The 22,000-nt window shown below is 30.6% G+C and overlaps 3 protein-coding genes across 4 annotated transcripts in view; 2 read left to right on the top strand and 1 right to left on the bottom strand.

Annotated features, from left to right (window-relative positions):
* Positions 1-16,119, bottom strand: part of LOC131949120 (putative leucine-rich repeat-containing protein DDB_G0290503) — a 79,131-nt gene extending 63,012 nt beyond the window's left edge. Inside the window, exons 1-8 of one of the 2 annotated variants that reach the window (XM_059310879.1) lie at positions 15,968-16,119; positions 15,070-15,168; positions 14,768-14,879; positions 14,449-14,559; positions 13,615-14,072; positions 13,208-13,312; positions 11,865-11,919; positions 11,116-11,569 (exon numbers count right to left, since the gene is read on the bottom strand). In XM_059310879.1, the coding sequence (XP_059166862.1) occupies positions 13,241-13,312; positions 13,615-14,072; positions 14,449-14,559; positions 14,768-14,879; positions 15,070-15,168 (852 nt within the window). In that variant the 5' untranslated portion in view covers positions 15,968-16,119 and the 3' untranslated portion in view covers positions 11,116-11,569; positions 11,865-11,919; positions 13,208-13,240. Of the gene's footprint in view, positions 1-11,115; positions 11,570-11,864; positions 11,920-13,207; positions 13,313-13,614; positions 14,073-14,448; positions 14,560-14,767; positions 14,880-15,069; positions 15,169-15,967 lie in introns of those variants that run through there. The other variant, XM_059310880.1, reaches the window with a different exon arrangement.
* LOC131949111 (repetitive organellar protein-like) lies at positions 5,531-9,245 on the top strand. Its single transcript, XM_059310871.1, has 4 exons — positions 5,531-5,996; positions 6,148-6,252; positions 7,952-8,006; positions 8,836-9,245. Exons 1-4 carry the CDS (start codon positions 5,547-5,549, stop codon positions 9,243-9,245), a joined length of 1,020 nt encoding a protein of 339 aa, XP_059166854.1. The 5' UTR covers positions 5,531-5,546.
* Positions 16,120-16,520: 401 nt separating the features above from the next.
* Positions 16,521-20,793, top strand: LOC131949109 (uncharacterized). Its single transcript, XM_059310870.1, has 9 exons — positions 16,521-16,559; positions 17,482-17,580; positions 17,802-17,925; positions 18,166-18,276; positions 18,414-18,617; positions 18,699-18,829; positions 18,995-19,099; positions 19,904-19,958; positions 20,338-20,793. The coding sequence occupies exons 1-9, from the start codon at positions 16,521-16,523 to the stop codon at positions 20,787-20,789; spliced, it is 1,320 nt and encodes a 439-aa protein (XP_059166853.1). The 3' UTR covers positions 20,790-20,793.
* The last annotated feature ends 1,207 nt before the right edge of the window (positions 20,794-22,000 follow it).

Raw genomic sequence — 22,000 nt, 5'->3', positions numbered from 1 at the left:
CTCACCGAAGAGCATAAAAAAAGTACATCAACAGTTGTGGTCTCAAAAGGGCCGCAACCCAATAAATTATAATTTATAATTTATCCCTCTCGACTGGTAACCATGATATGTGCTACATTAGCATATCAACGTACTATTTTTTGTATTCATCACACATTGTCTATAAATTCTCTAAAGCTTTATTTTGTCATTAAGTTCTATTTAATGTATGGGTTAATGTGTTTGTTAAATAAAGCGGGGGTAGTCTCCCCTGAATTTTTTTTTACTATCTATAATATAAGGCTGGTGGTAGTGTGTCAGTCAGTCAGTCAGTCAGTCAGTCAGTCAGTCAGTCAGTCAGTCAGTCAGTCAGTCAGTCATTCCGTCATTCCGTCATCGCTATAGATTTTGGAACAATATAAAAATGAAGAACAGCACTTGTCGTGCTTTTGAACTTGCGTCGAATTGCCTTATTATAACGAGCCGTCCCGCAGCGTAGCATACGCCGCTATTTAGTTGTTTTATTTTCTGTTTATTAGTAATTCATAATTTGTGAATAAGACATGGTTCGATTTGGTGTCCTGGGCTATCCCGTGAGCGCTATGGTGCATACTTTCGTTTAAGTGAGTTCTAAAGACTATGGATAAGTTGGGGTGTTATAGTCATTACTGAGTGAAATCAGGCGGTTCAGCGAATTGATCCCCCTAGCTAGACTGTGAGCGTTATGTGTATATGTTTGCATTTAAGTTTGTGTATGTTATTCGGGCGTTTAGGTTTGCGTTTGCGTTGGTGTCTTTATTTTTATTTGCGTTTGTGTTTGCATTTGTGTTTTCATTTGTGTTTTCGTTTGTATTATTTTGCGATTGCGTTTGCATTTCTGTTTGCGTTTGCATTGTGTTTGTGTTTGCGTTTGTGTTCTCTTTTGTGTTTAGATTTGTTGTTTTCGCAAGTTGGTATATTTAAAAAAGATTCACCGTGGCGGAGCAGCTAGTTCTTATATAACAGTAAGGATGAAGGCACTTCCAGTGCATTCAAGCTATAGAAATGTTTACAAGTTTACAAATTCTTAAATACTACAGATATTTTTACGTGCACTATTTCATCCAGACGTATAAGATTTTTATGAATTTAATAATTTGTACGATTTAACTTTTATTTAAGAATTTAAAAATAACTTGCCACACAAATAAAACATTTACATCTCAACGTATTTTAAATATTAAATTTGACTGTTTTCATAGACGTGGCTGGAGGTGAAATAAGGAAATCTCTCCACAAGCTACAGTGAGATATCTCAGCAACTAGAACAACCAAATTTAGCACTCTTAAATGCTGCCTCAGAGATAATAGGTAAATGATAAGTATAATACACATGATGCAAGATAGTTCACAAGTTTTTAAAAAAAAATGGCGTTTTAAATTATATTAAATTATCCAAAAAGAAGGTATTTAAAATATCAATTAAATCAAATTTAGATCAAAGCAGTGATGAGGAATATGATGAAAAGTGACCGAGCTTGCCAAAACGTGAAACAGATAATAGAATCATAACAATCATTCAGCGAGCACATTAAAACATTAACATGTATATTCCCGACTTGTTTTATTTATATATATATATATTATTTATATAACATATATATATATACACATATATATAGGCCTATATATATATATATATATATATATATATATATATATATATATATATATATATATATATATATATATATATATATATATATATTAATACAGTAGTATAGTTTGCAATATGTGTGAAAGTGTTTTTCAGTTTCATCAATTCTATTTCGTTGTATATATCTCTAGGCCAATATAATCTAACAGCTAAAGCAAATTGATACAACTAAACTAGGATTAACGTCGTTGAAAATGCTAGAAAATATATGGAAAGAGGAGGCAAAATGGAAAAAATAAATATTAGTTAACGACAAGAATAAGAAGAAAATAAACATAATTCGAAAACACAAACAAGAAAAACATTCAAAAAATTAGAAAACGTTCATTTTCGAATGAAATCACAAAAGAAACGATTAAAGACATTGAATAAAGGAATATAATATTTCTTATTTAGAGGAAATAAAGAAGAAATATCTGAGACAAGAAATTGCGTTTTTTTATTTGAAGAAACATTGATTTGCTATCAACAAATTTTAATATGTGTAGGAAAGAATTATCCATTCAATAATTAACAACACAAGACAAGAACATCGCCATGGAGAGATCGGAGAAAACAAGAACAAAAGAAGATGTTTGAAAGATGGAGGAACATAACACTAAATCTGCTGATAACTTTATAAAAACTTGTTCAGATTTGGAAAACAAAAAATTCTGATGGATATAAATCTATAAACACAGAGGTTTGTCTGAGATAATTATCTTTACACGCTCTGTGAGTTTAAATAACCATTTATTTCTTTGACATTAATTTTTCATCATTTTAATTTAATAAAGTCATTTTTTTAAAAGTCAGCTTTCTGAAGTATCATGTTTTATGTACTTACCGTATTGTAACCTAGTGTGTCAATTAAGTGTAAGTTTTAATATTTAAATATTTTCTATTTTCAGATGAAACAATTGTTAAGCCAAGTACAACGCGTTGGTAATTAGAATTTGTATTTTTAAACCAGAAAATCCTGTGAAAATAAATAATGGGTAATATATTTCACAACATAAGACAGTATAGACCGCACAACAACAATCAAGAAGTCAAGAAATGTATTGGCTTATGTTGGTGCTATCACAAAATGATTTTACATTCTGCGGTCATAGAACCCGGTGAAACTAAAGATTTTTGTGTTGACTATTCTGCTATTCGTTAGTTTAATTTATAGGTATGCTTGTTTACAAGAATAATGCAGCCTGAAAAAGCTACAACTGCTAAAAGATTTATCAAATGAACGTGCCGTTGTTTAGCTATAAATAAAGCTTAGACGCGTATCGGTCATATCTGATAAACTACTACAACTATCATGAGCGAGGCTGACGGATGGGTATTATGTAGATTTAATTTTAAACCAGCGAGTGTTTTTCTGTACCTCAACATTCTAACAATATACAAACTTTAACTCATTTGTTATAACCTTTTCAATTGTTATAAAAGTAAGTGAAGTTATTGATTTTTACAATTGGAGATTAATAACTAAAATAATTATTTTATCTTACTCATTTCAATTTGACGATTATAACGTTACAGACTATTAGTTTTATAACTCGCAAATATTTTAAAAATAAATATACTATCTCTGACCCGTCATTTGAAATTTAATACATTTATACCTGATTCAAATTGATCTTAAATCGGACGTTCAGTTTACTATTATATACAAAAGAAAAGTAATTGTCATTTGAAGAAAGTAAACAGAGGTTAAATTTTATCATGCAAATTTGTTTTCTAATTTGTTTGATTGTATATAGTTACAATTACAATATAATCGTTTTATATTTTATAGTATACATTCACTACCTGTTAAAGTTTAAATAAAGTATGTTTGTTGATGTAAAAATAATATACAAGTTGGGAGGGAGGGGGGGGGGGCTATGGACATTTATCTGTCTAAGTGCGCAGACGTATTGATTTTACTTTCACATGCTGGTCTAAATTTGACCACACACACATGAGGCAATGAGAATCATTAAGTTACCAATTTAGGTTAGCATCGGCGTAGGCAGAAGGGTTAGAGCATTTATTGTAGGGTCATTTACTGATACACTTTTTGTTCTGTTTCGTAATGTTTGTAATAAAATGTTTAAAGAAGACTCGGAAATGTGCTGAGCAAAAGAAAGCAACAAAATAAAATATAGGATACAGTACAAAATGTAGGCCTCAACAGTTTTGAAAACAGTGTAAGCTTTTCGTCTATGTAGTAAGGTATAACTACTTTAATGTTGAATTTAGGGCGTGAACTTCTACACGGAACACGAACCCTCATCCCAAATCCATAAACGTTTTGTTTTGCACTCCTCCACCCCCTCCACAATCCGTGATAACGTCATAATTATATGGATGAGCCTTTACAGCAATTAGCTAGTATGTTTAATTAAAAATCAAATATTAAACACAGATGAGTGAACACTCGAAGAGACAACTTCAGAATTTATTTGATCAACTAGAAGAATGTTGTACATTTTTACAGAACGGATTGGGCGATTACGTGAATCAGGTACACACACACTTTAGGCTTCAATATGCAATGCATTTGACCTTTCCTTAATATATATATATATATATATATATATATATATATATATATATATATATATATATATATATATATATATATATATATATATGAATGTATACTATATGTATACTATATATATATATATATATATATATATATATATATATATATATATATAATTACAAAATAAAAAGAAAAAATATTTGTCGTTTCGTCATCTTCAGTTTTTATCGTTTATACCGTTAGTAGTCATTATTTTAAATTATATATTTAGCAAATGTTTAAAAAATCTTATAGAATCATAAAAAACCCGTAATAAGGGTTAACTATAATCACAACCTTAGCTTTTACTGGTGCAATCTTAGCAATAATAACAAGTTTGTTGGGATAATCTAAACAATTCTTTCAAATTGCAATTTTACTTTTGGAAATATAATCTCATTTAAAACGCCTCATTTAAAAAGTTAAACATATTTTGAAACATGATTGCTTAATAATATCAGATTTAAAACCTAGTACATTTTATAGGTTAAAAGAAGAATAACGGAAAGCTTGGAATGCAACCTAACATTTAAGGAGGCGATTGTCATGGTAACAACAGCACACAATGTATTACTCGAACACACGGATATGTTAACTGGTACAGCTTTTTATTGTTACAAGTTTTATTAGATTTTTAGAGTGAAATTTGTAATTTGTAATTAGCGGGGATGACTATCTAAAGCACATTAATAATTGGAGATTATTAATTAATAAACACGCACATAATTCCCGTGTTACAATTGAACAGAATCCACCAAGCTGTACCCCCCCACAGTAATCACAAAAGCCAAGTCCGCACCGGAAGGGCAAAATGTAACATCAGCAGACGATCAACTGTTTGCAAAGGCCAGTAAATCTGGTAAGTTAATTCAGAATAGCAATTGTTATGTAAATGGAAACATTTGTAATTATACATCATAAAAGAATTATCCGATGAATGCAAGTTTACGATTATTTCATCTTACAATCAGCATTGCTAACTGAACCTCAATATATATCATTATTAATAACACATTTTGTTTACTATCATCATCCTTTCCTGCTTGTGCCCAAGACACTAAGGGCAGATAAAGAAGAATATCAATTTACACATATCTTAACATTGTCGTGTATTTGTTATAGAATATTGTTACATTTTCTTTCTATATACAGCTACAAAGCAAATCTTAGTTTATATTTTAAAGTTTCTACCAACTCGATATGAAATTTAAAATATGAATAAAACAAAATAATGATATATTATTACTTTCTTAGTTTTACTAACGTTTGCATATTTTACTCATTTTTATTTTAGAAATACTCAGACGGCTAGAAAACATTGAAATGACTCTGTCTTCTCGTCAAAACACAAAAGCAGACAATGAAGAAATCGTGTTGGAAATAAAACAAGAGAGAAACATTTCTGTTTCAGAACAAAATGACGTGGATTTTAAGATTGACAAAATGTCTACGGAACAAAACCTTGAGTTTCAAAGCATAAGAAAGGATTTAAATGAACAGGAACTCAAAATGAAAGAACTGAGTAAACTAATTGAAAGCTTAGCTGAAAGAGAATCTAAGTCAAACAAAACAATAGAGAAACTCTCTCTAGACATAGAAGAAAATGAAATGAGCTTACTTAAGTTAAATGAAAATATACAAGTTCTAACAGAGAAGACTGATAAAATAGCACAAAAATTAACACGTCATTCGGATTTAATTTATGATTTACAAGAAGCAGATAAGAAAACTATTTTAACTACAAAAAACAAAATTGATAGTATATTTTCTAAGGTAATGAATTAGTAATAATGTTAAAATAACAGATAAAACATTAAGTTTAGCTTAGTAGATTTTTTTATGCATCCTCATTTTAAAAAACATTTCCCTTTAATTTTGTTTGAATATTACACAATTTTGTACTTTTACATTTTGTATAATTCAGCAAGCCGTGATGTGTAAAGTCCTACAACAAAGGTTGTCTCCCCTCGACAAATTGCTTCAAATGTTGAACCAGAACTCAAAGAGCAGGGAGGAAAATCTAAAGAAAGTAAATTACAATTCAAAACACATTTTACAATACGATTTTTCTACATGTGAGAATAATTTGATATGATTTAATTTGATTTGATTTGTCTTATATATAGTAACGGTCTATGCTGCATTAATGGTAATAGTTCCTCATACAGGAACTAATCGTAGAATTAATAAGCTACAATATCTAGATTATTTACTAAATTTTAAATTTTCAAAATACGTTGTTAACTAATTAAAAAACAAAACTAATTACGTTTCTCATCACTACCTACCAGTAATTTTACTAATAATAAACTTTTATAAACGTAATGTTGTTTTAGTCTGTCTTCAAATATATTCCGTACCCATCCCCTCCACAAAACGAATAATAACACAGGTAAATAAAATTGCACTATATACTTTATTTATTAACGAGCCGGCCCGCGGCATAACATACGCCGCTATTTAGTTGTTGTTTTTTTCCCACGTTTTCTTTAACTTGCTTTCTCTGTTTGTCTGTTTTGTCTGTTTTTCCAATCCAATCTTGCGATCGAAATTTCGGGCACTTCCCAGTTAGCTAGCGCGCTGAAATTTTCAGGGAAGCTTTCTTTTGGATGACCATAGAATATTAAATTGTTATTATTACTAAATTGATAAATGGAAACATTTTATTGAGCATTTTAGACCGCTATATAATCTATATATATATAATTCTCCTCTGCGAGCCATTAGAAAAAAAACGAGCGACGCGTACCTCGCGCGCAGTGAAGCGAACGATCCCACGTCGCCACAGGCTTAGGGGCAGATAATTTAGTTTGAACCGAGTTTAAACTTACAGGAGGTAGGCCAGTTTGGGGGAGACGATATGGTCGAGTGGTTGGGCACATGATTGCTATCCAACTCGACACGGGTTCAAATCTATGTGTTCTAGTCAGTAACAATCATTCACTTGCGATTGAGACCGAAGAAGAAAGGGTCTCTCGTTTTTTACGAGTAGTCTTTTTACGAGTTGTCTTCGTTTACCCAAAAAAAAAGTGAAAAGATAAAATCGATAGCAAGATTTCAATGCAAACAAACAGACAAAGACTAAAAAGTAGAAAATAATAATCATTAAAAAAGTTTTTAAAAACCCACGTTTTCTGATTGAACTAAAAAGTAGAAAATAAATGTTATACATCAATAATGCAAGCGATCACTCTACTATAAGCGATCAAAAACGTGGGGCGCCGAAGTAAAAGTTATATTACTATTGATTAGATAATACTATTGACTTTTATTAGGGAGCTTGTAGAGAGTCAACAGTATTAGAAACTGTAAGAAAATCACGGCGCCCCACGTTTTTGATCGCTTATAGTATACTTTTTAGTTCAATCAGAAAACGTGGGTTTTTTTAAACTTTTTTAATCATTATTATTTCTACTATTCAGTAATTTGTGAATTCGACAGTACCAACGCTGCCACTGAAAATATTTCTTTAAAACACTATAAGTAGCTCGTTAAGGACCATACCCCCCCTTTCCTTCCCCCCTCCCCCCCCCCTTACGTTTAAAATCGTTGGCTCTGCTTGTAAACATTTAGAGTGAACACAGCTCACTAAAACCATGTAGGGGTGGGGAGGTAAGGAGCGCGTTTACAGCTTGTTTTCTAGGCGCGTTTGCAGCTTGTTTTCTAGCGGCTCCCAGAAGAGAATTATATATATAGATGCTTTAATATTATTTTTATTTGTATGGCAGATTGAAGCTCTTGAAAATGATATTTTTAGACTCTCACGTGATATTCACAAAATAGGTAGGTGAATAATTCATTAAACAATACTGCTCAGCTGGGTTTTATTCAATACAAAACACGATCCAAGGCAATGTTCAATACTTTATTTGCTCTAGTCTTCCAACTTTACACCACATGCGTTATACCCTAGCTGCTATCAATCAACACCTTGATCGAACACCTTGATTTCTTATAAATGTGTATGCTTATTTAGTTTTACGTAGGGTATACATGGGTTATCATTCTTGACGCTGTGTTGAGTACATTCTTTGAAATAAACTTTGTCTCTTCATAAACTACGTTATCATTATTATTTTAATTATTTACAAATTGTAAATTACTATAAGCATGTTTCCGAAAGTCTCGAGTTTGAATCCGGGTTCAAGTCAGTGAAACGTCCCTGAGCCCCCCTCCCCTTCCAGCTCTGAGGCGTACCTAACTCACGTTTGGGAAAGTAAAGACAGCAAAGTATAGTGCTGACCACACTACACCTTTAAATGCCGAGGTCACTGAAACAGATGAACTGTATCTGATTCATGTGTCTTGGGCACGAACGGGAAAAGATTATGATAAGCACGTTTAAACAGAAGAAAATTAAGCAATATTGTTAAGAGTAATAAAAAAAATAATTAATTCTGCTGTTTTGTATTGTTTTATTTTGATGTCTAGTAATTGTGCACGTAAATTAAAGTACTAGTTTTAGTAGTTAGAATTTTCGAGTATTTGATTATTCCGTACACAGTACCCACTTGACTCAAATGGTTATATTATCGTTTTCTTTATCTAAACATTTTATATTTTCTTTTGTAAAAATGTGTCTCCTTTTACTAAACACATTTTATTCTTACAGCAACCATTCAACATGCGAGCCATTCAACCGTGGGTTTCATAGCATCAGGTAGCCAGCTGGACAAACGCAGGGCAGTACAGGGACTCTACACACTATCATACACCACGGTTGAACATAGCATAGGACACCATTTTAACCCAACCACTGGAGGATTTACCGCCCCTGTTGACGGCCTGTACGTGGCGAGTCTGAGAATAAAACAGACAGGACACGAGACGGTTCAGGGATGGCTGATGCACAAATCTGGAAAAACTGCCTCATGGTTTGGTCCTGTTGAGACGAAGGGCGATATTTACGTGTTTTCAAACACATTTGTCGTTAGGATGAAAACTGGCGATGTGTTGTATTCACAAAGTGACAGCCTGGGAATTCAGTGTAGACAGTTTAGTTGTTTCCTTCTTGGTAATTAATATCAATTATTGATACAGAGAAAACGAAATGAAGAGTATTTTCTAAAATAATTTTTTATTCTCTAAAAAAAAACCTCTTTTTACTTGTTACTTTCTCGTATAAGAAGTAGCCTATAGAGGAAGTATTGTAATCGGGCAAAAAATCAAAATCAAGATTTTCACAAAACTCGACGTATTATATCTCTGAGTCGGAAAAACATAGTTTTGCAATTTTGTCAGCATGTCTGTGTGTGTATGTGTGTATGTATGTGTGTGTATGTGTGTCTGTGAACACGATAATTTGAGTACCGCTACAGCTAGGTTCATGAAATTTCATAGATAAGTATAATATATAATTTGTATTTCTGTATCAACTTTTCAGTGATTTCCGGTAATCGGAAATAAATCATATTCTACTTTCAAATTTTCAAAGCCTGTGAATGAAATTTCACATGTAAGTAAAAGATCTGATGATCTGCCTTTTGAAAAAAAATAGAGTAATTTCCGTTGACCGGAAGTAGTAATTTACGCGATTTCCGATTTCGCAAAAAACTAATATGAATTTATAAAGTAGTGTTAATCCGCACTTATATACAGATATTCTTTGTCATTCACATGGTGCGCAATTCTTTTTTTTTCTACAAAATTCTATTCTATTTTTAAAAGTTTAAGTAATTAAAAGTGGATTAAAAATCATGTTTATATTCCGAGTTGCCATCCCCCTTGTATTATATAGGATATTCGAGAAAGTTTAGAGGAGATCAATCCCGATTTTTTTGCATAATAAACGGAAATATATCTTAACAAAATGTAAACAAATGCATTGTAAACAAATGCCTTTAACCATTTTGGTTGTATCAAAATATAAGTGTCGATTAACTGAGTTGAACTCACAGACCAGGCAACATGACTAAAATTCTATATCTTTTAACGTTCACCTATGTAGCTCAGGTGTATCTACTGTGGCACACGTAGTTAAAATATCAACTCTGTTGCTGAATGGACATTGAAATTGACGGTGTCATTTTAAGTATCTAATCATGTTTGATTATTTTAACACATGTTGTATCCTACTATTTGTTTTGAACTCTCTAAACGTGTTTTATTTTTGCATTCTTCGATCTTTGATTTTGTTTACATACAACACACACACACACACTTACACACACACATTATGTATATATATATATATATATATATATATATATATATATATATATATATATATATATATATATATATATATATATATTAATGTTACTAGGATACCATGTTCGAAATACCTATGGCAATTAACATGGTGCTATAATGATTTAATATTTTCAAAGATTTTAAAAATAACTGAGTATTCAATAAAGAACTTAGTAATTAATCTTAGCTTATAGTAATATAATGAAGTACATTTATCCCGATTTCGATTAAAAATTTGAACTGTTTGTCAGTAGGAGTATATATTTATTGAAATCATTTTTACATCTCCAAATGCAATGCTTAACACAAAGTGTTTCAAAGTAAATGTTTTGAATGCGTGTTAATAAATATTTCAGCTTTTAATTCTAATTTCATTATTATTGTTCACAAGTAATGCATTAACATTGTTAAAAATAATTACACATAAACCATTAAGCTGCAGGCTATCAATCAGATTTTTTATTCTACTGTTTTCCTATCAAGATATGATGGGCACAATAAGAGTTAAACACGTGATAAATGAAAGTTAATAAAATATAGGCCTCTACATATGTTACAATACAGTTGTTTTTGTTTCGTTTAATTTTTTACAAAATGTTAGTGATCGCATATATAGTCACCTTACATTGGTTTAAATTTTGTAAAAATGGATTTGCAATTATTATTAAAATGAAACATTTGAATTTTAAGGACAAGTAGATAATTTAAAACAAAATACTAAATAAATTCTGTCAGCTTTTATAATCTTAACTAGATTCCAATGAGAAAACAAGAACAATGTGTACAGTTAAAACCATTACCAAAACAATATGAATATATTACATCTCCAGGTTTCATCCAAACCAAAGTTATACTTGATTCTTCGTGTAATACATCTTTTGTGTCAACACGACCGATCCATGATTCCTCATCTCCAAATACATGCTTTATACAGCCTGTCACGCCCACACAGCCCTTTTGTCTTATTCTAAGGCTTACGATATACAGGCCATCAACAGGGGCGGTAAACCTTCCACTTTTTGGATCAAAATGGTTTCCTATGTTTAGGTTTACTTTTTTGTAAGATACAATACATCCGACACCTTTACTTTCGACTACCACCGGATCACCTGAAGCAACAAAACCTAGTGTAGAATGTCTCACTTGCTGATTGGCTGTAAGGAAGAATAGAGTTTGGTGTTTAGTAGCGTTCAAAAAAGCAGAAAAGAATCTGAACATTTATAAAATCATTACCAGAAATTTGACACTGCCATTTGGCCGGTGTTGAGCTAAGTTTGATTTATTCGTGAGTTTACCTTAACTTTCAAATGGCTGCAAAAATATATTTCCCATAACCTATGTAACCTCTATAATATAATTCTAAAAAGCCATATATTTCACAATTGTTATTACAATATGTATTATAAATTTAATATAATTAATATTGTATTGACGACTTTATTGACCTACCTAGTGTATGAAAGTCCTGTGATAACTTTAAAACATCCTTTTCAAGAATATTAACCTAAGAAAAAAAGGAAATATTACTTGGTAGCGCTGATGATAAATTATTTAGTTCTAAGATTTTACTTACAACATAATTTTAACCGTAATTTTACTGTCACCATTTTTCTCTGATGACAAACCATTTCTATTTTTACAAGCTTTTTTTTTTTTTTTTTTTTTTTTTTTTACTATGCATGAAAATTTTAATGTGACATGAAAACTGGTTTGGTGACAATCTGAGTACATGAAATATTGCAATTAATTATTAATAGCAGTATGGTTGTAGTAATAAATACGATCTATTTTGAAGAATTTAAACCAGTTACTGTGTTAGTGTTGATAAAATTGAGCATCATTGCAATGTTTAGCAAAAAGTGAGCTCACTGTAGACAAATCCCTGTTAATACTAGATGAGTCAATTTTTTGTATTTCGTTTTCATGATTCCAATAATCTAATGACTTATTCTTAACGCCATACACGTCTAATGTTCTGGCATCATTTAACAACTCCATGAATTTGTCTGTTTCTCTCAGGTTGATATATTCTGCTGGAAATATTCCATCCTTGTCAAATTTCATTTCAATTTCTTCTGGGTTATTCTCTAGTAGCATTTTAACAAATTCTATACTTTCAGATTCTGTAAGTGCAAAGGCGTAGTGAAGTGGGTATCTATTGCTATTGTCTGGAATAGATTTTAGTTGGGGTCTGGTTGTGTTGAGAAATCTGGCAACTTCTGGTTGATTGAAAACAATGGCCTTTATAAGTGCAGTGTAGCCGTTCTTATCTTGAAAATCTGCCTTAGGTAGCTTTTTAACTGCTCCCATATCACCAATAGAAACAGCTTCAAATAATTCTTTTCCTTTTTTCTCAATATTGGAATAATGCCTTAAAGTCTTCATGTCGTCTGCACTCTTTTTCTTCTCCAATGTCTGTATCAACGTGAGTCCTGTTGCTTTTTTATAGAAAAACTGTCATTTTGTATGTTCGTAGTATGGGTTACCTTATCTTTTTTTTACAAGCTTTTATTAGCACTTATCTGCAGTAGATATCTTCTTGACACTTTTAAATACATTATTTCGATACATTATTTAATCAAAATCTTGTTTTGTTAAAATGGAGTGTTACAATTTAGTGAATGAACTAAACATTTTGTCGTTAGTGATATATACGTAGTCCTCGTATATGTAGTTATTACAATCAATATGACAACCATATAAGTAGAATGAAAAAAAAGTGATCAGAAGTACACACAAAGTACAGAATGTGCTTGTAAAAACCGTTAATTTAAAAAAAAAGTATTTTTTACTTTCTTTAGTTTTTCATCCCTGCTCTCAGAATCCTAGTTAAACATTTGAAGAAATTTGTCAATGGGAGACAACCTTTGTTGTAGAACTTTACACATCACGGCTTGCTGAATTAAAAACATTTGTTGATAATTCCACAAAACTTTAAAAATATTAAGTTATATATTATACTGATTATAAAATTAAATTAGTCAAAACTCGTTGCATATTTATTTTAAAGTTACCATATCTTTATTTTTTTTTCCTCTTGTTTTTTTTCCCATAAAAACCATATGGTAATGCGTAATTAGGTTTATTTCTTGTGATTTTCAGAAAATATTGAAAATGCATTGAGAAAAGAAAATAGATTATAAAATCTACTTTGTACAATTTTATTCGCATAAATTTATTTAAAGTGATCGTTTAGTACCTTAGAAATTAAATTGTCAAATTTGTGTTCTATATTTTTCTCTTTTTCTTGTAAATCATAGATTAAATCAGAATGTTCTTTTATTTGTTGTGTAAAACTGTCTGTTAGATCTTGAACATTTTGATTTAACTTTTCAAAGTCAGTTTCATGCTCTTTTATATCTAGAGACATTTTCTCTTGTCTTTCTGCAGTACTGGATTGTCTTTGTTTTAAATTTTCAATTACTTTATTAATTTCCATTATTTTTTTATCCTGATCATTTAATTGCTTTTTCATGTTTTTAAAATTCAGTTTTTGCTTCTTAGACAATTTTTCAATGTTTATCTCCAAGTCATTATGTTTTGTTACAGAGTTGTCTCTCCATTGTTTTAGCTCTTCTATGTTGTCCTCAGTTTTTTGTTTTATGTCTTGGAGAGCAGCAAATGCTGTTTCAATGTGTTCAAGTCGACTCAGTAAATCTGGACAAGGAAAAGCATTTTAAAATGTTTTGTTTAGCCGCTAGACTCTATAACTTGCATACAATTTGTTTAAACGCACTAAAACTATTCAAACGGAAAGCATTAACAGAGAAACGCCATGATAATATAAGCACTAACTAATGGATATAAATAATGAATAATGGCCCAACATAAAATTCAGTGTAAAAACTGGTGAAAATATAAATTATTTTAATAGAAAAGTTTACAAAGTTACTTATTTATTGAATTGGTTTTTGTGATAAGCTAAAGAATATTAATAACAATATTATTAATGTAGCTGTTTGCATTCGACTATTAATACCAATCGAGATACTGCTGATTCATCGTTACATGAAGTTAGGTGTTGATAGTTTACCAGAATTTGTGCCTTCTGTAACCTTTTCGCCTTGTGTTGATTTCGCATACAACATTTCTGTTGTCATCTTTTCTTTTGTCATCTCTTGGCGAGGGTACATCTTTTTGGATTCTGTCAAATTAGAACTCATATGCTGAATGGTTTCATGACTTTAGGATAAGCTGTAGTAAATTTCAGTAATTTATAAAAGCGATTCATTAAATTTCCTGTAAATAAATCTCCGTTTAAATGACATGCACATATTTTATTTACTAAATAATAAAAATGCATTGTATGTAAAATTACGTAGCTAACATAATACATAAAGTGCTGACTGTACCAGTTAACATATCCATATGTTCTAGCAGAGTGCTGTGTGCTGTTGAGGCCACCGCAATCGCCTCCTTAAATGCCATGTTGTTCTGTAAACAATCAGACGTTCGCCGTTTAACCTGTTAAAATGTACGGTATTTTATCAGATGTGTTTAACTAAACTTCTTTAGTGTTTTAAAATCGTTTCGATTTTCTCTCGAAGCAAACTCTGGTATTTATGAAGTAATTTACATCTCAAACTAGGACATTTTTGTTTAGATTTAGCAATAGTGTCAGGGTTATGATAATGGTTATAGTTTTATTCAATACCTGTTCAACAAAATCACTGAATCCACTCTGTAAAAAAACACAACATTCCTCCAGCTGCTCGATTAAGTTTTTTAATTGTCTCTTTGAGTGCTCAGACATCTGCATAAACATTTTAATTTCTAAATTAAATTTTTTGGTTAAATTTATAATTTATATTATATTCAACACAGTATTTTTAATAATAAAAGTAAAAAGTAAAGTTCTCTTTCAAACCTTACAGTCCATGGGGCAGGTGAAGTAGAGTTCACATGTGTTGATTAAATTTATAATTTATATTATATTCAACACAGTATTTTTAATAATAATAGTAAAAAGTAAAGTTTTCTTTTAAACCTTACAGTCCATGGGGCAGGTGAAGTAGAGTTCACATGTGTTGATTAAATTTATAATTTATATTATATTCAACACAGTATTTTTAATAATAAAAGTAAAAACTAAAGTTTTCTTTTAAACCTTACAGTCCGTGGGGCAGGTGAAGTAGAGTTCACATGTTTTGATTAAATTTATAATTTATATTATATTCAACACAGTATTTTTAATAATAAAAGTAAAAAGTAAAGTTTTCTTTTAAACCTTACAGTCCATGGGGCAGGTGAAGTAGAGTTCACATGTTTTAGTGACCTCGGCATATGAGTGTGATCAGCACTAAACCCAGCCTTTTTTTCTTACCCTAACGTAAGTCAGGTACCCATCAGAGCTGGGTTGACTCAGGCACATCATACGGACTCCTGCCCCGGATCAGAACTAGAGACTTTCGGTTTAGCAGTCGAACAGTCTACCATTTCAACACACCATTCCGAATTCCCAGTAGTAATATTACAATTTGGAACAGAACAATTCGGTTTCGGATTATTGTTTAGAATATTCTCTGCTAAAGAATGTAATATATGTTACTTACTATGCAATGGTTATATTATTATTTTACTAAAATAGTAAAACTTATGAGATTTTCAAATATGTTCAAGGCAATGGAGATGTGGAAGTGGGCGATTTCATCTTCTGTATCACAGCTAATGTAAAGTCACATCGGGAAATTCCGGTTGGAAGAAATTGTGTCTAGCTTTTTAACGAATCTAAATAGAATAATTCAAAATTAAATATTTTAGAATTTTAAAACATTCAAATTTAAACAATTAAATAATCTCTGGGGTTATCGAATTGTGTTGGTTAAAGTACTAAAATTGAGCCAGGTTATGAGCACTCCGTAACTGCAAATAACGAAGAAAAAATCATACTATAGAAATTTTATCATGGAGATCGATGCAATGTTAGATTTATAATTAACTTTAATTACTTAGTTTTAATTACTTAATGAAACACTTTAATGATTTAGACACATACCTTTAGTAATCCCGATTGAAGGCGTCAAAGACTCACTGAAGGATACCGACTTTGCTACCTGTTTAAATTACCTTTGCAAAAATTAATTTAAAAATTCATTATGATTTAACATGTCAATCCACTACAACACAACAACCATATTTTTAAGTGTAAGATTTTAGCCTCAATTGTAATATCCACTACCAGTGGCGTAGCCAGGATCGTCTCAAGGGGGGGGTTCCAATTTTTACCCGGGGACAAACTTTCGATTTGCACCCCCCCCCCCCTCAAACTTTCGATTTGCACCCCCCCCCTCAAACTTTCGATTTGCACCCCCCCCTCATACTTTTTATATATACCGAGGGGTCTATGGGGGGGGTTATGACCCCCCCCCCCCCCTAACCCCCCCTGCCTACGCCACAGTCCACTACATTATAACAAACGTATTTTGTAGCTGACGTTTTAAACCTCAATTGTAATATCCACTACATTATAACAAACGTATTTTGTAGCTGACGTTTTAAACCTCAATTGTAAAAGCGAAAAAAAAGGTTGATCGATTGGATTTTCCCGATAACATTTCTAGCACTCGAAGACGTTTCAAGGAAATATAGATCCTTCATTTTCAGAATACCTGTGCTGCATTCGATCGATCTGATCCATTTTCAGAATAAATATTATTCAGTTAATTTTACACGAATGATTGGCTGATATTTTAATGCTGCATCTTGTGTTAAATTACAAAATTTTCATTTTATAACTTTCCAAATAATATTAAATTCGTTCTAATTATAGTCCAAGAAAATAGTAAGTAGAACAGTTATTCTGGTACGCTGCTTTGCTCATATATCTATATTGTTTCTAAATTAAAATATCTCCGAATAGTTGTTTATTGTGCATTGTTAGCAGTTTTCGACCTTTGATCTAAGATATATATATATATATATATATATATATATATATATATATATATATATATATATATATATATATATATATATATATATATATATATATAACATTTGTAAGTACTGCTGACCATAACTTATTAAATTTAAATACGGTAAAATATAATTATTTTTTTGTGTGTAGATGTCCAAACATTCACTGAAACATTTAAAAACTCAGCTTGAGCAGTTGGAAGAGTTGAGCTCTCAGCTACAAAATGGCTTAAGTGATTTCGTTAAAGAGGTAAAATCAATGTGTGATAACTTTAGAGCGAATGTTTTGTTGGTATGGTCCAACGCTTACAAAAAGGGGACGATAACACTAAATAAAATATATTATGATTGATAATTTATTTTTATGCCATGAAGTAGGCCTATTTGCTTAAGCAAAAGTACTGACTAAAAAAACTTTCATCGGATATACTTAAAGATTCATTAAACATAAAATACGTTACACGTTTATAGATCACACAAAAAGCATCTGAATGTCTAGACAACACTTCTGACACCAATGTGACGGTCAAAGACGCGATGGTTATGATAACAACAGCACACAGTGCGATACTTGAACACATGGACTTGTTGACGGGTCTGTGTGTTAGATTTGTATCAATGTTCTTGTGAATAAAATTAAATAATTTTTTATTGTATTGATGTGCTTATACATCAGAGTTGTATTCATCGTTAATTTAATTTATCAAACAGCTGTTTCAGTAAAAATTAAAAAATAAAACAGATTTTGAAAAGTTACATTTACAAATTAATCTTTAAGGTGAAATACTTATTTTGTTTGTTAATTAACATGCAGTCATTTTAAACTTTTTGACAGAAGCCAACAAACGGTATCCTTCTATTGTAACCAATGAAGAAAACACAGTTTCAGAAAGCGTGAAAGTAAAATCAATCAAAGATGAAATAAACTCAGTGGCCCCTAATTCTGGTACGTTGCCATAAGTCAAAACAAATGTATTGTTAACTTTTACAGCTGATTGCAAGTCATTTAAGTGTTTATTTTAAAAAATAATAATTAAAAAATAGTTCAAAAACTGCATACTTTTCACTCATCTTTTATTGTAGAAATAATCCGACGACTGGAGGCTATTGAGGCAACACTGTCATCCCTTCAAGTATTACAAAAGAAGTCTGAACACGACATAACAGAAATAAACCAATGGCGGGGCACCTTTATGGAAGAACAAACTGGCTGCTGGTCACAGATTGAACAGTTATCGAGGAAACAAAAACAGAATAACAAAAACCTTAAAAAAGAATTACAGTTACGTGATAATAAAATAAAAAGTTGTGAAAAAGAAATCGAGATTTTAAAAGAAAATGAAAAGATTTTAAACAAATATAATAAAGAAACAAAAGTTTGTACAGATGACTTAGCCAAAAAAATGGATAATCTTTCTGACTTGATTACTGATTTACAAGAAGATGAAAAGAAAGCATTGGCTAATACAGAAAAACAACTTCAAAATTTTAGTTCAAAGGCATGTAGCTTACCACTATATGATTGAGTACCCCTTGTCGTATATGTTGTTTAAAAAAATGACACAATGCACGATAAATTAAAGACGCTTTGTAAAACAATTTAAAAATGTAATTGAAAACTATTAATGCCTACTCGCATACATTTATACTAACCGTCATTTCAGCATGGCGTAGTGTGCAGCCTGCTACAACAGAGATTTTCTCCCATCTACAAGTTAATGCAAGTATTTAATAACAATTCGGTGATACAAGCACAAAATGTAAACAAGGTAAAAGTAAATTATCAAGATTTTGAACATTCTTCCATACAAATTGTGCTTTTAAATGTAAAATATATATGTGTTTATATATATATATATATATATATATATATATATATATATATATATATATATATATATATATATATAGATATTGATATTGATATTATAATTTTACATTTACTTTGAAAAATGTTCAGCCATTATAGAGTTATTAAAATCTACAATACATCCCGTGATTACAACGCGAACATTAATAATGCCTACTAAAATATGTAATGCATGAAATAATTGCATGTGTGCAAATTCAATAATATTTAAAAAAATAAGTTTGATATTTATTTCACTTAGTGTATCGTTATTTAGTACATATCAATTAACTGCGTATAAATATTTGGCTGCTATAATTAGTGCTTAGGTGACGACATGGTGGTATGGTATAGCATACAAATGCTAACCTGAGAGTCTCTAGTTCGAATCCGGGTTTAAGTCCTTAGGAAGTCCCTGAATCCACCCAGCTGGTCATTTATCGATCTTAGCAGTTTGATTTTAAACTAGTGTCATAATAAGGGAATGATAATTGACTCATTCCCCAATCATTTGATTACTGTAAATATAATATATAAACGAAATATTTTTATATTTATATTTTTTTGTTTTATTATCATCCGTTTTCATGTTTTCATATGTCATTACACAATTGAACATAATGGATTTTCATCTATATTTATCCAAAGTTTGATTTGTATCTGCTTACTGCGATATTTATTATTTATATTAAACAATACATTTATATATTTTTGGTCGTTATAGATTGACAGTTTGCAAAATGATGTTTTAAAGTTGACGAAAGACGTCCAAGAAATCGGTAAGCAAAATTGGTACCATAAATATGTTATAGAATCTAAACATATGTTGTTCCTTAGAGCACAGTTAACCATAATATACAATTCTTGAAAGGAAATTATAAAATACAAAAAAAAAAACAAATGTATCTGAGGATAAAATTCGGTTAACTAAGTCATTGTCGATTATAATTATTATAATTATTAATAATTTTTAGCGAGTTATTTAATAATTCTCTGAGTTTTCTATAAAAGGAAGATGCTAGAAACCTATCAGGATGATAAATAAATTTGCAATAAATCTAAAAAGATTTTTATTTTCAAAATTTTAAGTACCCAATTTTAAAATCCGTTCTTAGTTTTTCTATATTCTGAAATTATTTGTTTTACATTTTCACATAGCCAATCACCCAGCTGTGTATTCTACATTGGGTTTTATCGCATCAGATGGACATGTTGGTGACGATTTTAACATCGAGTTTAAAAATGTTCAAAGCAACTTTGGCAACCATTTTAATCCCAAACTTGCAAGATTTACTGCCCCTGCTGAAGGTCTGTATATAGTACGTCTGACAATAAAATCAATGGAAGGTCTGGCTATTTCAGCTGGTCTTTGGCATGTATGTGACATTATGGATGATTGGTCATATAGGCTTCTTCATGTTGTTGAGACAGAATATAATGATGTTGAGACTTCAAAAACATTTGTGGTTTCGTTGGAACCTGGGAATATTTTATATTTAGGTTCCGGTTACGATTGCTGTTTGTGTACACATTATTCGATTTTCTTCTTGGCAACGAATTTCTCAAACTGGCAAAATGTAAATGGAAATCTAGATAGTATTAGTATCTAGTTTTATGCAACATTTAAATGTATGTATATAATTAATATTGTCTTATTTTACAAACATTGGACATTTGTTTAAAGAGGTTGTAAGAAACGTGTTGCAGCTAAAGGCTTTGACTGTGTAATTTTCATTATAGCTTTTTTTTCTTTTTATTGTTTTAGAGATATTTGAACTGGGTTAAATTAATTGATGAACCAAATGTTCATTACATAATGCCATTTGAAAAATATTTTTACTGAATAAAATGTAATATATTGCATACATTTTTAAAGAGATATTTTAAAATTAATAACTACTAAGAATTTACAGATGTTTGAATTTAAAAAGATAATAGAACAATCAGAACAATCTTAAAGTAAAAGTAGTTAAAAATAACACACGTTCAGAATCTCATGGCTCCCATGATTTAGATATAAAAATAAACATTAGTTTGCTTTTATTTGCCGTCATTTGTTTTATACCAGTGTGATAACTATGGATGTGCATATGTTTAGTTTATACTTTAATAACCGATAAATAATTGCTAAAAATATCTAACTAGGTTTAGGACATAACTTTTCTTAGAGCACTTGAACAACAATGGTTTTGCGTTTCGTCCAACTAACTGAAACGGTGCTCAAGTCGTCGGTACATTACAAATAGAAATGAGAGTAAAGCACTACTTTCGGATATTGAAATCTCTCAAAATTTGAAAGATACATTAGTATGGAAACTCAACTGTGTCCACATAACCACATAAGAATAAATTACCATTTCCAGTAAATCGCTCAAAAGCTGGCATCAACCTGCGTATACGATACAATATTTATATATAAATATTGCCCACTGTACTGAAGCTGTAGCCGAGATATCGATTTTTGAGAAAGTAGAAATAGGGTAAGTTCTACTCGCAACTACCTGAAATCGAAGTAAAGTTGATAGACACCTATATATTGAATCAAATGAATAAAGTCTTTGCCTCATAACTGAAACGGCTTTCAAGTTATTTTGTTTTCAGCTACACAATCACACAAAACCACAAATACACAGAAAACCAAACATGATTTTCAAACTGGGTTTTTCCCACTGATGAGGCGTTATACGTCATGACGTTCTTCAGAAACCAATTACATAACAACTCGCTGATGAGTGATGTACTCAAGAAGAATAAAAAGTTACTTCATTATTACATTTGTTTATTATTAAAATAATCATACGTGTTTGTTAACATTACATTG

Source organism: Physella acuta, unplaced genomic scaffold (genome assembly GCF_028476545.2).
Source record: "Physella acuta isolate Inbredline_101_S28 unplaced genomic scaffold, ASM2847654v3 ptg000674l, whole genome shotgun sequence".
NCBI lineage: Eukaryota > Metazoa > Mollusca > Gastropoda > Physidae > Physella > Physella acuta.
Note: the sequence above shows the minus strand (reverse complement) of the source record. Positions and strands in the feature narration are given on the sequence as shown.